The sequence below is a fragment of the Quercus lobata genome, chromosome 11 (genome assembly GCF_001633185.2).
Source record: "Quercus lobata isolate SW786 chromosome 11, ValleyOak3.0 Primary Assembly, whole genome shotgun sequence".
NCBI classification, from domain to species: domain Eukaryota; kingdom Viridiplantae; phylum Streptophyta; class Magnoliopsida; order Fagales; family Fagaceae; genus Quercus; species Quercus lobata.
Genome location: NC_044914.1, coordinates 30,458,085 through 30,474,132, shown reverse-complemented (window position 1 = coordinate 30,474,132; position 16,048 = coordinate 30,458,085). Strand labels below are relative to the sequence as shown.

The window sequence follows — 16,048 nt, the reverse complement described above, 5'->3', positions numbered from 1 at the left end:
TTTTATAGTAGGGCTACTCAAAGGCATCAACAAAACAGAATATTGGGAATACAAGATTCTTCAAGTGAATGGGTTAATCAATCCGATGGCATTGCTGAAGTTTTCACAAAATTCTATCAGCATCTCTTCGAGTCATCCAATCCATGTATGGGTTTGAATTCAATGATGAAGGTGGTTACTAATGACATGAATGCACACTTGTCATAAGAATTCATGGAATGGGAGGTAGAAGTAGCATAAGAAAAAATGGCTTCGTTAACAGCTCCTGGCCCTGACGGTATGCCCCTTATCTTCTATCAAAATTATTGCGGTCTTGTAGGTGATGATATCACAAAAACCATCTTGTCATATATAAATTCTGTCACCCTAGCCCATCCCCTAAACCATACATTCATAACTCTAGTCCCAAAAATTTAAAATCCCATTGCTGTCTTTGATTACCGTCCTATTAACCTTTGTAATGTCCTTTATAAAAATTTTTCAAAGGTCCTTGCAAATAGGTTAAAAAAAAATCCTACCCTTAATCATAATTGAACACCAAAGTGCCTTCACAAAAAACCGCTTGATTTCAGATAATATCCTTGTTGCTTTTGAAACACTACATAGTATGAATATTCACAAATCTAAGAAATCAGGTTATATGGCGATAAAATTAGACATGACTAAGGCGTATTATAGAGTGGAGTGGTGTTTTTTGGAGGAAGTAGTGAGAAAATTGGGGTTTAATGAAAGATGGATTGCCCTCATAATGGTTTGTGTCAAAACAGTTTCATACTTAGTGTTGGTGAATGGTGAACCAAAGGGTTTGATTAATCCTACAAGGGGAATTTGCCAAGGCGATCCCCTATCTCCTTTTCTATTTTTGCTATGCATGAAAGGCCTTAACAATCTTATTTTGAAGGCAGCAAGTGAGGGCTCTATACACGGCTTTACTTTGAGTAGAAGAAGCCCAAAACTAATCCATTTGCTCTTTGTAGATGATAACTTATTGTTTTGCAGGTCCAACAGAAATGAATGCCAAAAGGTGCTGGATTTCCTATCCTCCTATGAAAGTATGTCGGGGCAGCAAATAAATCGAGGCAAAATATCCATCTTTTTTAGTAAATCCACCACTACTACCATGAGGATAGAAATCAAGGAAGCTTTAGGGGTTCCCAAAATCTTGCACTATGATAAATATTTGGGCTTGCCATCACTTGTAGGAAAACACAAAAAGGTGAGTTTTGATTACATCAAAGAAAGGGTTTGGAGGAAGCTTCAGGGTTGGGAAGAAAGTCTACTATCACAAGCAGGGAAAGAAGTGTTGATTAAGACAGTGGTCCAAGCTATTCCAACATATACAATGTGTTGCTTCAAGCTCCCACTTGGCCTTTGTCATGAAATTGAAAAGCTTATTCGTGGTTTTTGGTGGGGACAAAGAGGAGATCATAGGAAAATTCATTGGATCAAGTGGGAGGATATGTGTGAACCGAAATCCGAAGGTGGCATGGGTTTCAAGGAGTTACCATTGTTCAATGATGCTCTCTTAGCCAAACAAACGTGGAGGTAGTTGCACAATAAGAACTCTTTGTTTTACAAAGTGTTTAAATCTAAATTCTTTCCCAATTGTTCTATTATGTAAGCTAAGTAAGGACATGGAGGTTCGTATGCTTGGAAGAGTATTTTGAAGGGTAGGGAGGTCATATGGCGAGGATCAAAATGGAGAGTGGGAAATGGAGAATCAATTCAACTTTATGGTGATAATTGGCTGCCTTCGTTACATAATCCAGGACTCCAAAGCCCCCTCACGACTGAGCTACAAAATGCCACTGTAAGTTCTCTCATTAATCCTACAACTCGACAATAGGACCTAACCTTGCTGCCAAATGTGTTTGGTCATGCGGAAGAAAAATTGATTAAACAAATCCCACTAAGCAGAACCAATATAGAGGATGCTCTCTTCTAGCCATATGTCCAATTCGGTTAGTACACCACCAAGTCAGGTTATTTCTTCCTCAAAATTAGAGCTAGAATGACAAATCCACAAAACCATACCCAAGCCGAGTTGCTGAAACCACTATGGAAGAAAACTTGGAAGCTCTCAATGCCGTGCAAAATCAGGAATTTTCTTTGGAAAGCTTGCAAAAATGCCATCCCAACGATGACCAACCTGCTGCACCATAATGTGGTGAATGACCCTAGTTGCTCTCTCTGTGCACAGCATAATGAAGATGTTCTTCATTCACTTTGGTCAGGTCCGAACCTTGCACAAGTATGGAATGAAGACCCTCAATGGAGTTTTAGAGAACAAACCACCTTCCAGGACTTCCCTCAACTGCTCCTCCATGGCTTTGAGTCAGGTTGCAGCGTTGAGATGTTTGCTATGCGAATTTGGACAATCTGGTACCAAAGAAACAAAGCACAAACAGCCCCACCTGGTTTTCCCTTAAAATTTATAGCACAACGAGCTTTTGAAGCTCTAATGGAGTATCGGTCTGCATAGCCAAAGAAAATAGTAGCAACACCTTCAATCAGACCATGTGTAAGGTGGTCACCACTATCACTGGACTAGTACAAAGCTAATTTCGACGCAACAGTTTTTCAGGATGATGGTAGAGCAGGCATAGGTGTGATAATCTGTGACAACTGAGGTTCGGTTATGGTCTCTTTATCATAGAATGTTCAGTTTTCTAGTTCAATTGTGGAGATGGAAGCTTTGGCAGCTACTTGAGCTATTGAACTTGCTCTAGAACTGGGTTTTGATAGGATTATCTTCAAAGGCGACTCCAACATTGTTATGAGAGCCCTATCAGATTAGTCACCTCCCTTTGCTCCCTTTGGCTTGCTGATTAGGGAGACCCAAGCTTTTGCTGATCAGATTAATAGGGTCAAGTTTCAACATATGGGTAGGGATGGTAACAACGTAACTCATAACCTTGCTAGGCATGCACATCATGTCACAGGTTTTTCTGTTTGGATAGAGGATGTTCCATTCCATTGTTTTGATGTTTATTAGGCAAACTTGCCTGTTTCTTAATAATAATCAAAGTCTTGTTTCTCACACAAAAAAAAAAAAAAAAAAAAAAATCTAATCAAATTCAAATACAGTAAATTTTAGTACTACTTGGCTGGTTAGTTACTTAACTTCAATTTAATTTGATTGCATTTACTTGGGCCGTTGGAATAAATGTTTATGATATACTATAATCTATAAAGGAGATCTTCATAAAACTCTTACTTCAATCATGAAATTTTAAAAATTCTAATCATTTATGGTTAAAATGAATGGATAAGATATTTTTCCTCTTATTATTCAATGATTTGCCGTTTTTATATAACCAAACAATATGTTTTTACACACTCAATAATGTACACTCCATATGCATTACATCCACAATTTCACAAGTGACATCCAAAACTTTTAATGATGTTCACATTTAAAACATGAAAAATGGTGGTGTGTACATATGATATTGATATAGAATTTAAAATAATCATTACCCATAATCAACACATTGCTATGAAAAAATAACTTTCTATTTTTCTTTGATAGGTAAAAGTAAAACTTCCTATGATAATACAAAGCAAGATGCGAATAGAATTGCGCACGCCGTGAAATATTGATGTTAGCATTTAATTCAATAAATCTTAAGAATCTTGCAACATGATATTTCTTTTTTAGGTTTTGATTCTCTTACACAGGGCCGGCTGAAGCTATAGGCCACTTAGGCAGTGGCCTAAGGCCCCCACTGATAAAGAGGCCCCCAAATAGTAATAATATATTATATAATATTATATAATATTCCATCAAAAAATTGTATAGTTTGAAAAAAAATTGTCTTAATCTTGAATATTTTCTCACACATGAAACTTATTCCAATATTGATGGCTTAGATTTATTTTCAGAACTAAAAGTTTTAAAATAAGTTTTGCAAATAAATGAAAACTCTCTAATTAATGTACTAAATTATATAAAAAGGCTAGAATATTTTCCAAATGCATGTATTGCTTTCAGAATATTACTAACTATACCTGTTACAGTTACTTCCACATAAATAAGTTTTTCAAAATTAAAGTTAATAAAATCCTATTTAAGATCAACTATGTCACAAGAAAGATTAAGTGGATTAGTCATATTACCAATTAAAAATGAAATGTTAGCGGAACTTGAATGCAAAAATTTAATTAGTAATTTTGCCTCTCAAAAAGTAAGAAAAATAAATTTTAATTGAAAAAAAATATGAATTTATAATTAAATATAATAAAAGGCCCCATTTAAAGATTTCGCCTAGGGCCCCTAAATTCATTGAGCCAGCCCTGCTCTTACATAGACAATTCTACATCCATTTTTATGTGTTAAAATGTGAATATTTTTGTATCAATTGTGAATATATTTGTGATATAATGAATGTAAATGAGTGTGAAAGAATTTTTTTTTTTGAATCTTTTCTTCTTTCTATAAGTCGTCTATTTGATAAGTCATGAAAGGTGAGGGAAACAAATATAGGGTTAGCACTTGGCAGTGAACTCATATGAAAAATATTTAGTTATTTACCATTTGCTGCATCAACAAGTTATGAAAATAGACTAGTCAATTGTCCTTTTTTTTTTTTTTTTTGCTGAATAAGCCAATTGTCCTTTATTCTTCGTATTTTGTTCTCATGATTTTATGTTTTCTTGCGGTCCTCCACGTTAGGAAGCAACATCCAAGTCCAACAGATGTCGGTATCATGCATGGGATATTCAGGAAAACAAAAACTGCAATATAAAGCACGAGGAAATGACACCATTTGGTTGGCTTTTTTCTTTTTTCTTTTTTTAATGGGTTTGGTTGGCTTTTTTAAAAATGCAAACACGTCGTTTTTCATTTTTTTTTCTCATTGTTAAATCCATCTTTTTTTTTTGAACGAAAAGGGGGGCGGGGCGACTATTGTGACTCACCTCCTGAGTGTGATCATAGGGATACTCCCGTTAGGAAATGTTGAATTGAGTCATAACTACTGTGATTTGAGGTGACCATAAACCTCACTCTAACATCTCAAGAGAGCTAGTAATCAGAGGTTCCTTAGTAAGGATATCCAAATTCCTCCCAAGGTACTCTCCGAACTCGAACTAGAGACTACAAATCTGATTCACGGATCGCAACCATCAGGCCACCCCTCTTGGGGCGTTAAATCCATCCAATACCACATCGTATTTGTGAGTGTTATACTTTTTCTGGCTAATTATTAATTACGTAACTGAATTTGCATTCCAAGCGCAGAAGAAGAATCCAGTGATGTAAACCACGAGATGTCCTTTTCTCGAGAAAAAGTAGTTCCAAGAAATTGCAATCCTTAAACACATATAAAAAAGGATTGTACAGGGACTAAGAGCCAGCACATCCAATATTTTATACATACCATAATTCATAAACCTGAATAAGTGCTGACCACATTGTTATATTCAAAAATATTTTTTTTGATTGCATATTTCAAAAAAAGGTTAATTAAGTTTGTTAATAAATATTTTGCTTCATGTGAAGAATAATAGTACTTAAAAAAAGATAAAAGTTTAAAAATTAGTTCTCAAGGGTCCAATAACCTTTTTCCTTTTTTTTTTTTTTTGTGTGGAAAAATGCTTGTTTATTATTATTTTTCCCACAAATCAGTGAAATAATTTTGAAATCTTGGTTTTATTTTAGTATCTTGAGAACCATGTATAATATTTTAAATCTAATAGAGTTTAGTCAACTAGTGGTCCATCCATTGCATTTCCACGGATGATTCAAGTTACTATTCCAGTATTCTTGAACAGGGCGTCTATCGTTTAGAATTTCCTTCTTTTCTCACAAATGAGAAGTCAAGAGATGGAGGAGGAAAAAAAAAAATAGTGGAGGCTTTATGGCTTTATTACCGTACAAGGACATAAGGTTTTTTTTTTTTTTTTTTAAATTTATTTTGTGTAAAATATAAGACTATCAATTTAAATGCACATGAAAAAAAAATTACAAAATTATAAACACAAAAGTATCATTCAGCGAAAAAAGAAAGATAAACACAAAAGTATCGTTATCTTTTGGGTTTTTTGCTAAGTAAGCGCTGAATGCGATTCTATAAATAGGTCCAAGATAAAACGAAATCAAAGTGTGTAACTGTTCATGGGAAGTTTTTTGACCTTTTTTTTCCCCCTTTTCTTGGGTATCATAGTGGTTTTCTTCTAAAGGACTGCCTTTCATTTTGTTTTTCTTCCGTGTCAAGAGGGTCAAAGCATTTCTTACTTATTTTTCCTGCTAAATAGGGTTATTACAAAATGATATACACAAAAGTTAACGAATGTCTAATGAACATTAGTTTATAAAATAATTTTAGAAATTCTTTTTTAGGAAAAATTATTTTTTGACTTCTGTTTATATTTCTCACAAAATTAGTATTAACTAAAATTATCTATTAACAGATGTTGTATCTGCACATAATATAATTAGACAAAACACATCAAAGGGGGCGGTGAGAGCAACTTAGACTTTGGTATATACTATGTTTTTATAAAATAGTAAATTAATTTCATGCACATTTCAAAAACCAACGGTCACATTTATTACCACCGTTTAGCTTTCTAGTACCGACCAACCTCGCCAAATTCCAAAAACTCAGTTCTCTCTCTTAACTCCAAAATTTCCCAAACTATTTTTAATTCTCACAATTTTTTTTTCACACATAAAATAGAGTACTTGTTATTAAATGCACTTTTTACTGTAAAAACAAAAATTATATATATATATATATATATATATATATATTTTTTATTTTATTTTATTTTGTTATAACTGTATGAGACATGATTGCTGCTGCTATTGGAGGGAAACCAACAACGCCTACGCCAGGGCTTGTTGCGTCGACGGGGTCTGAATTCTTGTCGTCGCTGCCAAAGCTAGGGATCGTGTCTGTGCCCAATGGCGCTTCCGTAATTTACTTGAAATCGAGGGGCAATTTGCGAATTCAGGCCGTCGAGGGGTCGAGAAAAACCGTCAATGTGAACGAAAAAGTCGACGATTTCGACGGCAAGTTCGACAATGGCCACGCTGGTAATTCTGCAATTTTCCCATTTCTCTGTTGGCTTTTTTTGGGTGGCTTCCTGTTTGGTTGATGAGAAAGTTTGGGTTTTCATATTTTTTTTAAATTGAAATTAACATAATTTTGAACCGTTACTTATTTTTTTTTATCAAATTTTCATAGCGAAAAGCATGAAAAATTGAAACTTGTTTTCTGGGTGTGTGATGATTTTGATTGATTTTAATTTGGCTGTGAGTTTGCATTTGTGGAATGTTTGGTTGTTGAGAAAGTAAGGGAGAGATTTTTTTTTTTTTTTTTTTTTCAATACTGTGAATTAAGCTCTAATGTGGCCATGTGTGTGTAGCAAGTAGTTTTGGATTGAAATGGTCAATGTTTTCAATTTTTTTTTTCTCATTTTTATTTTTTTTTTTGTTTTTGTAGTTGAAATTAACATAAGTTTGAACCATTACTTATTTTTATTATCAAATCTTCATAGCGAAAATCATGAAAAATTGAAACTTGTTTTCTGGGTGTGATGATTTTGATTGATTTTAATTTGGCTATGAGTTTGCTTTTGTGGAATGTTTGGTTGTTGAGAAAGTAAGGGAGAAAGATTTTGTTTTATTTATTTTTGCTGTGAATTATGCTCTAATGTGGGCACATGTGTAGCAAGTAGTTTTGGATTGAAATGGTCAATGTTTTTGATGTGTTTTTCTTATTAGGGCAAAACCGAAGCCAGTTATCTACGGTTGGAAAATCGACCAACATTAAGTGGCAGGATTGTTCGGTTGGAAAAATTGATAGACAAAGATTACTCAAACAGAAAGGTTGCGTTATATGGATCACGGGTCTCAGCGGTTCAGGTTTGATGTTATCATTTTTGTGTTGACAAATGTTGTTTATTTTGGCTATGATAAAAGTGCTTTGTGTGCATCTTAGGTTTTTTTATGAATTCATATGATGTTGTGTTGGTTTACTTGCCAAATTATAACGAAGGATAATGTCCTTGTAAGTGATGATGTATGATAATTTTTAACAATGTAATTGAACTTAGAAGAATATCTCTATGGTTTATTTGATCCATCGCGGAATGACTCTCGCTTCTCTTATTATGCGAAGTGGCTTAGTGTATAGTCAGCCTGGTAGAATAGGTGATTAAATGTAATTTAAGTTGTTGTGTTCTAACCTTGTAAATGTTAACATCTTCATCATTTTTTTCCCCCCTTAACTTTACATGTTCTGACGATAAGATTAGTTTGTTGGTGAGCATTATACTTGGTCTTGGGATTTTCTTTTCTTAAATTTTAAATCTTCAACTTTTCATTTTTGACTTTTTAGAGCTCTCACTGAGTTTAGTTCTGAGTCAGGCTATTATAAGACATTTGGATTCTTATTGCCACTTTACCATGTTGTGTTGAAGCTTGAAAGTATTCATTGTATGAGATTTATATATTTAGCTTTGTTCTTCCCTATTATCTTTTGGTATGTATCTTGTAGGGAAGAGCACTGTGGCGTGTGCTTTGAGTCAGTTCTTGCATCATAGGGGTAAGATGTGTTATATTCTTGATGGGGACAATGTGAGGCATGGCCTGAATCGTGACCTTGGTTTTAAAGCAGAAGATCGTGCAGAGAACATACGGAGGATTGGTAACTCTTGCTCTAGTGGCTATTTCTTTCTTCCAGTTGTTGGATAATGAATTTTATATATTAATTTCAGGGGAGGTAGCAAAGCTGTTTGCAGATGCTGGAGTTATTTGCATTGCCAGTTTGATTTCTCCCTACAGAAGGGATCGGGATGCATGCCGTGCGCTATTACCTGATGGGGATTTTATTGAGGTTGGTGCCTCTCAAGTTTATGACTGCTCTTGAACTTTGAGCCAGAAGTTTTATTCCAGTTATTTTCTGTAAATGAACTCTAGTAAAATTACAAAATCAAAATGAAAACTACATCCTTATTTTTTACTCAAACTTGAAAATGCTTAATATAACAGGTTTTCATGGATGTGCCCCTCCAAGTTTGTGAGGCAAGAGACTCAAAGGGCCTCTATAAGCTTGCACGTGCAGGAAAGATCAAAGGTAACTGTAAAAATCCTTTCTAATTTTGATTGATTAATGGCTTTTGAATTTTGACTGCCTGCATAATACTGCTTTTTCATTTTTAAATTTTAATTTTAATCCTCTTGAGATTGAGCAACTCGTGCCTAATTATATCCTAAAGAAATTATTCTGATGTAATTATGGACTAGCTAAACATCTGTGATAAGGTAGTTGAGCAAAGAGAGGAGAAAATTAGGAAGCAAAGAGAGAGAAAAGAGATAGACTCATGTGACAAAAGCCTGCAAAGACTGTAGGGCCTCACAATGACAAAATCCTCACAATTATGTTTATTTTTTTAAAAAAATTTGAACTTAAATCCTGAGAAAATTAAGGAGGTTTAGTTTTGGTGTCTGGAAGAGATGAAGGGAGACCAATCGAAAAGTCAAGATGTTTCTATATATATTGGTATGGACATTGTGCATTGTATATTGATACGAGATATCTGCATAATTGTTTATGAATCCCGATATTATTCTTATTCTTGTTATTTTTAGCCGTCTTTGTCATTCACTTGACAATAATATACTTGAACCCTGGAAAGTTTATGTAGTGAAGAGTTTTGGAATTTTTTATGTTATCAGGCCCCAGCCATCTGGTGCTTTACAACCAATGAGGGAAAGTGAAATATCTTTGCCTCTCACTTGGACTTGTTGCTATGGATCTTCTCACTCGAATGGTATATGCATGTGGGTAACAGAAAAGCTATTCGGTTAGTGGGATGAGTCCCCAAAGAATAAAACACATTGTCAGTCATTTAGATCTAAGAGGAACTATAGTTAAGTGCATTCGATTTTATGAAAACTGTACTAAATCACCCTTTGAAGTTTTACAGTAATTTAATAGCTAATGAGCAGCTTTGACCGGGCCTAGTGGATTAAATAATGATTGTCTTAACTTATATTTTAGAGGGGCTATAGTGTGAAAATAATTTACTTGTGTAACTATGCATTTGCTATTAGAACCCACAAGAAGTAGGGGACTGTTTCATTCTTCATTTTTACAAGAATCTGTGGTCACTTATCAAAAAACTTATAAAGAAATGTGGTCAATAACCGTAGCATGCAGGCCATTTTTAGGCTTTTAGTCTGTTATTAATTGTTAAAATCTGATATTAGTTTAAAAAAATTGCAGGCTTTACTGGGATTGATGACCCATATGAGCAGCCATTAAACTGCGAGGTATGTATACTTTCTTGAGAAAGCAGAACACGTTTGATACGCTTCAACATGAAGAGATGTAAATACATACACATACGCTTGAATGTGTCTCTAACAAGAGTTCTTACGGTGTACTCTCTTCTGATTTTTAAGGAAACTTAGAGGAAGAATGATTCTTGATGCTGTTTTTAAACTCAAATAAAATTTGTGTGCTATCAGGTCCTAGGAATTACTTTAGACTTTTTAAATCTAAACAATGAAACTGTAAAAATATTCATGCTGTGTTAGTTTTATTCAGTTGTATGTGCAACTGCAGGCATTGATGCTTGTTTAACTATAATTATAAAAAGAAGATAATAACTTCAACAATAACAAGTATTTATAATACTTTGCGAAAGAAGTTTTGCTATTTCTTATGTTTTTTGAGTCTTTTATCTATCAATTTTTGTTGTTTTAAAGGAAATTTTAAATGGGAATGTTTTCTTCCACAGATAGTATTAGAACATAAAGGAGGAGATGGTGCTTCCCCATGTGTAATGGCTGAAAAAGTGGTTTCTTACCTGGAAGAGAAGGGGTACCTAGAGGCATAACAAGATGGTGGCTCTCCCATCCTGGCTTTCTAAGTTTTTTTTTTTTACCATACAACTGCAACAGAGGTTTGTTTGTAATAGTGTCTGTTGCATTATTTTATTGATAAATTAATTAATGCTAAGTTGCCAACCTCATTCTTATTCTTCCTTTTCTTCTTTTTTCCTTTATTGAATCAATCTGGAAGTTTGTTTTCCTTTTTTGTACATGAGTTTAAGCAATATGATGTAATTGCTTGTCCGAAACTTGTTGTCGTCAATTATTTAAGTAATAGCTTTTCCACATACATCCATATTTGCGAAATTTACCATGCACCAATACCATACATCAGTCTAAAAGCATGGAAGTTAATGTTCTGGCTTCTGTCATGTTGACTCAGAAGGGAGATTTTAGTGTTAATCATACATCCAGAAGGATACTTTGATCTTTTTTACACAAGCTCGAGCAATATCACTATGCATAGAAGTGTTAACTCATAAACTGGCTTATGATTTTCGTTCTATGGTAATGGTGTTGTTATTACGTTGTGTTCAGGGTTTAACTTATGCCATTTTTAACTCTCTATCTTGTATACCAGAGAAGATTTGGTTTTTTTTTTTTATTGTTAACATCATGTACTCTCATAAGAACCTCTAGACACTGTTGGCTCAAGGGCTATGATATATCTGTGTTAATTTATCGAGCCGAATTTGTCAAACCGTACCCTTGAAGAAAAGGGCAAATCTGACTCTCACAACCTTCAAGTTTGCAAAACTGATTTTTTTTTTTTTTTTGATAGGTAAGCAGAAAACTTTTATAAATGATAGAAAAAAGAGAAATACAAGAAGTTCATGATGATGAACAACAAGAAAAAAAAGGAGCAAATAGAACAATAAACAGAGGATAATCAAGAAACTAAGCTAAGGGAGGACAGAAACTCAAAGAGAGAAGAACAATCAGTAAAACCCCAACAACGAGACCACTCCAAAAGACTATGTTGGCATAAAAGCTTTAACTCATCCAACGTCTTCTCTTTGTCCTCAAAGGATTGACGATTTCATTCCAACCACACAATCCACATTAAGCACCCTGGTACCAAGTTCCAAATGTCCGAGTTATGCTTCCCATGCCACTGATACTAGCAAGATAGCAAACCCACCACCGATCCTGGCATAACCCAAAGAATACCAAAGGCTTGAAGCATAAAAGACCATAGGGAATGGGTCATAGGACAATGAAGAAGAAGGTGATTTACCGACTCCCCATCACAACAACACATACAAAACCTATTAGCCAAAGGGCAACCCTTCAACATTAGATTATCCAAAGTGAGGATCCGACCATGTGTAGTAGTCCATAGAAAGAATGCTATGCGCTTAGGAATCTTTGGTTTCGAAACCCCCTTCCAGGGAAGCAAAGAATTCAAAACACCCCGGATCGCAAGGAAGTAAGATCGAGTGTCAAACTTACCATCGCCTTTAAGTCATCAGTAAAGGGTATCTCTCCCAGTACCCTGAGGAATACGAGTTTGGATAAGCTGAAGAAGAGAATACAATGTAGCCAACTCCCAATCTTCAAAAGCTCTATAAAACGTTAAATTCCACACTCTAACGGTACCCCCTTCTGGAATCCACAAAATCTCAGAGATACAAGCATCCTTGACCGCTGAACACCCATAGAGCTCAGGATAGAGATCTTTTAGAGTAGTGTCACCAATCCACCTATCATGCCAAAAGCAGATACGAATGCCTTCACCCACTACAAATGCTTAGAAAAGCTCTCCCATCCATCATTAATGATTCTCAATAGGCCACACCCATGAGACCTCGTGCAAACATTAGTACTCCACCCCTCTTGACCCTCGCCATATTTTGAGGAGATAACATGCCACCAAAGATGGGTAACTTCATGACCATATCTCCATAGCCATTTCCCTAATAGAGCTTGATTAAACGGCACCACATTTCTTATCCCCAAACCACCCATCTCAACGGGTAAACACACCTTATCCCAAGCCACCAAAGGATATTTGAAGCACCCCTCAAAAGACCCCAAAGGAAATTCCTCTGAATACCCAGGTTTGTATTTTCACGTCCATTTAGTGATTTGAGGTAGATATGGAGGGACCATCATCAGGGGCGAAGCTAGAATTTTTTGTTTGGGGGGACCAAATTTTGGTATTAATATATTAATTTCGAATCAAGATAAATCATCGTACACATAAGTAAACGTACATACACAAATATAAACATTAATATTTTGATACTAGAGTAGGTCATAATTTATAAATATATTTGTAGGGGCTAGGGCCCAAAATAATGTATTGGGCCTTGGGCCTTGTCTGAGGACACTAACAAGTCCGAGGAGGAAAACACGACTTAGATGATCCATATTGCAAGTCTCATTAGTGGGAGATAAAGGGAAGAAGGTCTGAGGAGGAACTCCTCCTCGAACACGGCAAACGCAGACCAGGTGTGCACTCTAGCAATTGAGATGCGCTCTCTGAACATGTGAGAGAGAAGAAAACTCAAAATATCTAAGGAAAAGCTGCCACCACCACATTAAATGCACTGCAGCTACTTTTCTGGCAGCATTAATGTGGAGAAGACCCCTGAACAATACTGCCTTGGCTACCACAACTCACAGAGGGCTGAAAGGGGTGTCTAATGGGATGGGTACTCAAGTGGAGATCCAGATGATCAACAAGTGTAAGGTCCAGATGATTAGAAAAGAGCTATATAATACGAAAGAACTCCTATGATGAAGGGGGCAGAGAAAGAGTGAGAGAGAATACTGTAGTATGTTAAACAATCTTTATATTGTGATTTATATACGTCAAATTCTGTTCTTCTCGGACCGAAGGTCCTTTGACAATAATAGCTTTTATTTGTGTTTGATTGATTTTTAACTCCATGATAGCAGTTGCTTAACTCATCTAGACCTAGTTCTTCGACTCATACTCTACAAAATTCATTGTATTGGGCTTATTGGACCAAGATTCCATATATTTGGGCTTGGGCTCCAAATCTTGTCCCTACAATTGGTGCCGTCTATAGGAAAGAACTTGTGTATTAGTGAGTGCGACGGTTAAACATGGTAGGATTAGGTCCACACTAAGAAAATCCATGCCAAACAGATCCCCAACGGACAAAACCCATAGGGCCTCAACAGCAGAGTAATCTTCCTGACCCTGAGCAAAATCGGGGCAATGAAAGGAATCGAGAAGGGAGTGTGCATACCACCCAGATGAGCCAAAGCCATTCCCAAGTGGACAATCGCGTATCCCAGAGACAAAACAACAGTTAAGCCATGCAACAAGAGATAGACGACTTGAAAAGGAGATTGTGCCATGCACAGTGAAGGCGGTCCCCTTCCAGCTCCGACATATCCTCTAATGATGAAAAGGACGTCAGTTACAAGCAGAGATCAAGAACTCTCCCAAGCGAAACCTTCTCTTATGAAGACGAGCACCATCATAGATGGAGACACAAGAGCCCATCTGGTAAGGGCCTGGGTAATGATGCCATAAATAAAGCTCTGGATCAAATCTCTAAGTCACCCTTCACGCATAAGATAGAAGGGGCTAGACTATCTCGGCGTTTCCACCAACCTACGTTCGCCATTTATAATGGCCGAACGAACCCTGTGGAGCATGTGAGCCAGTTTAACCAAAGAATGACCATCCATTCTCAAAATGAGGCTTTGATGTGCAAGGTTTTCCCTTCCAGCCTAGGACCAGTGGTGATGAGGTGGTTCAACAGCTTGAAAACGGACTCCATAGATTCCTTCAAGCAGCTCACTCAAGCCTTTGGCTCTCATTTCATTACGAACAACAGGGTTCCTCTGCCTCTGAGTTCATTGTTGTCATTGTCCATGCGCGAAGGAGAAACTTTAAAAGCATACTCGGACAGATATTGGGAAATGTACAACGAGATGGACGGCAACTATGACGACATCGCCATCAGCACATTTAAAAGTGGTCTCCCCACCGAGCATGGTTTGAGGAAATCCTTGACTGGTAAGCCTGTTACCAGCGTTCGTCAACTTATGGACCGGATTGACAAATACAAAAGGGTAGAAGATGACCAACTGCAAAGGAAAGGAAAGGAGAAGACCATCCCTCATAAGAGGAATGATTTCAGGTCGGAACGATACAACAATAACCATCTAAGGAGAGATTTCGCAGGGCAATTTGGATCAGCCAACACGCAGACGGTTAACGCCGTATTCAGAGAACCGGTACACTAGGTTTTAGAGAAAGTCAAGAATGAGCCATTCTTCAAGTGGCCGAATAAGATGGCTGGAGACTCCTCAAAGCGCAACCAGAGTCTGTATTGTCAGTACCACCAAGACCACGGACATACTACCGAAGACTACAAGAACCTATGGAACCACTTGGATCAGTTGGTCCGAGAAGGGAAATTGAAGCACCTTTTACATCCTTCTAGTGGTTATCCGGGTCAGACAAACCAATAACCCCGGAGAGACATATCTTTAAGACCTCCTATGGGCATGATAAATGTCATCCTTACCGCTCTAGGAAGAACTAGCTCTTTTCCCTCCAGAGTGATGTCTGTGGCTCGGCTCTCCACCGAGGACAACAATCGAGAGTCCAAAAGGTTTAAGAAGGGAGCCTCACCTGTGCTGGGATTCTCGGACGAGGATAAGATTGGAACCATCTAACCCCACGACGATGCTCTGGTAGTTACACTCAGGATTGGGGGATTTGATGTGAAGAGAGTACTGGTAGATTAGGGCAGTGTTGTGGAAGTAATGTACTTTGACATGTACAGGGAATTGAACCTAAAGCCTGAAGACCTAACGACATATGATTCCCTTTGAGTGAGTTTCGAAGGGAAAACCGTTACACTAAGGGCACAGATTAGACTGCCCATACAGACCGGTTCGGACATGGTGGAAGTGGATTTCATTGTGGTCAACGCCTATTTGCCCTACACAGCTATAATGGCCAGACCTTGGCTCTACGTTCTGGGAGTCGTTTCTTCTACACTTCACCAGAAGGTGAAATACCCGTCGGAAGGCCGAGTCGAGGAGATTGTGGGAAATCAGGCCATGGCTAGACAGTGCATGGTGTCTGCCATCTCACGCCAATCCAATGCAGAGTCCTCGGCATCTATTAGAAAGGACTTATAGCAATCAACCACTTCGGCAATACCCGTTGACGAGCCAGCCGAGGAGGTGAAATGCGAAAGTCTA

The 16,048-nt window shown here is 36.9% G+C and overlaps 2 protein-coding genes across 2 annotated transcripts; both read left to right on the top strand.

Annotated features, from left to right (window-relative positions):
* Positions 1-6,758: 6,758 nt before the first annotated feature.
* On the top strand, positions 6,759-11,138 carry LOC115967320 (adenylyl-sulfate kinase 3). The gene is made up of 7 exons (XM_031086394.1): positions 6,759-7,042; positions 7,733-7,873; positions 8,508-8,657; positions 8,728-8,846; positions 9,002-9,086; positions 10,239-10,285; positions 10,756-11,138. Exons 1-7 carry the CDS (start codon positions 6,796-6,798, stop codon positions 10,852-10,854), a joined length of 888 nt encoding a protein of 295 aa, XP_030942254.1. The 5' UTR covers positions 6,759-6,795; the 3' UTR covers positions 10,855-11,138.
* A 3,368-nt stretch (positions 11,139-14,506) lies between these two features.
* LOC115966704 lies at positions 14,507-15,079 on the top strand. The gene has a single exon (XM_031085878.1). The coding sequence runs from the start codon at positions 14,507-14,509 to the stop codon at positions 15,077-15,079; it is 573 nt and encodes a 190-aa protein (XP_030941738.1).
* Positions 15,080-16,048: the final 969 nt, after the last annotated feature.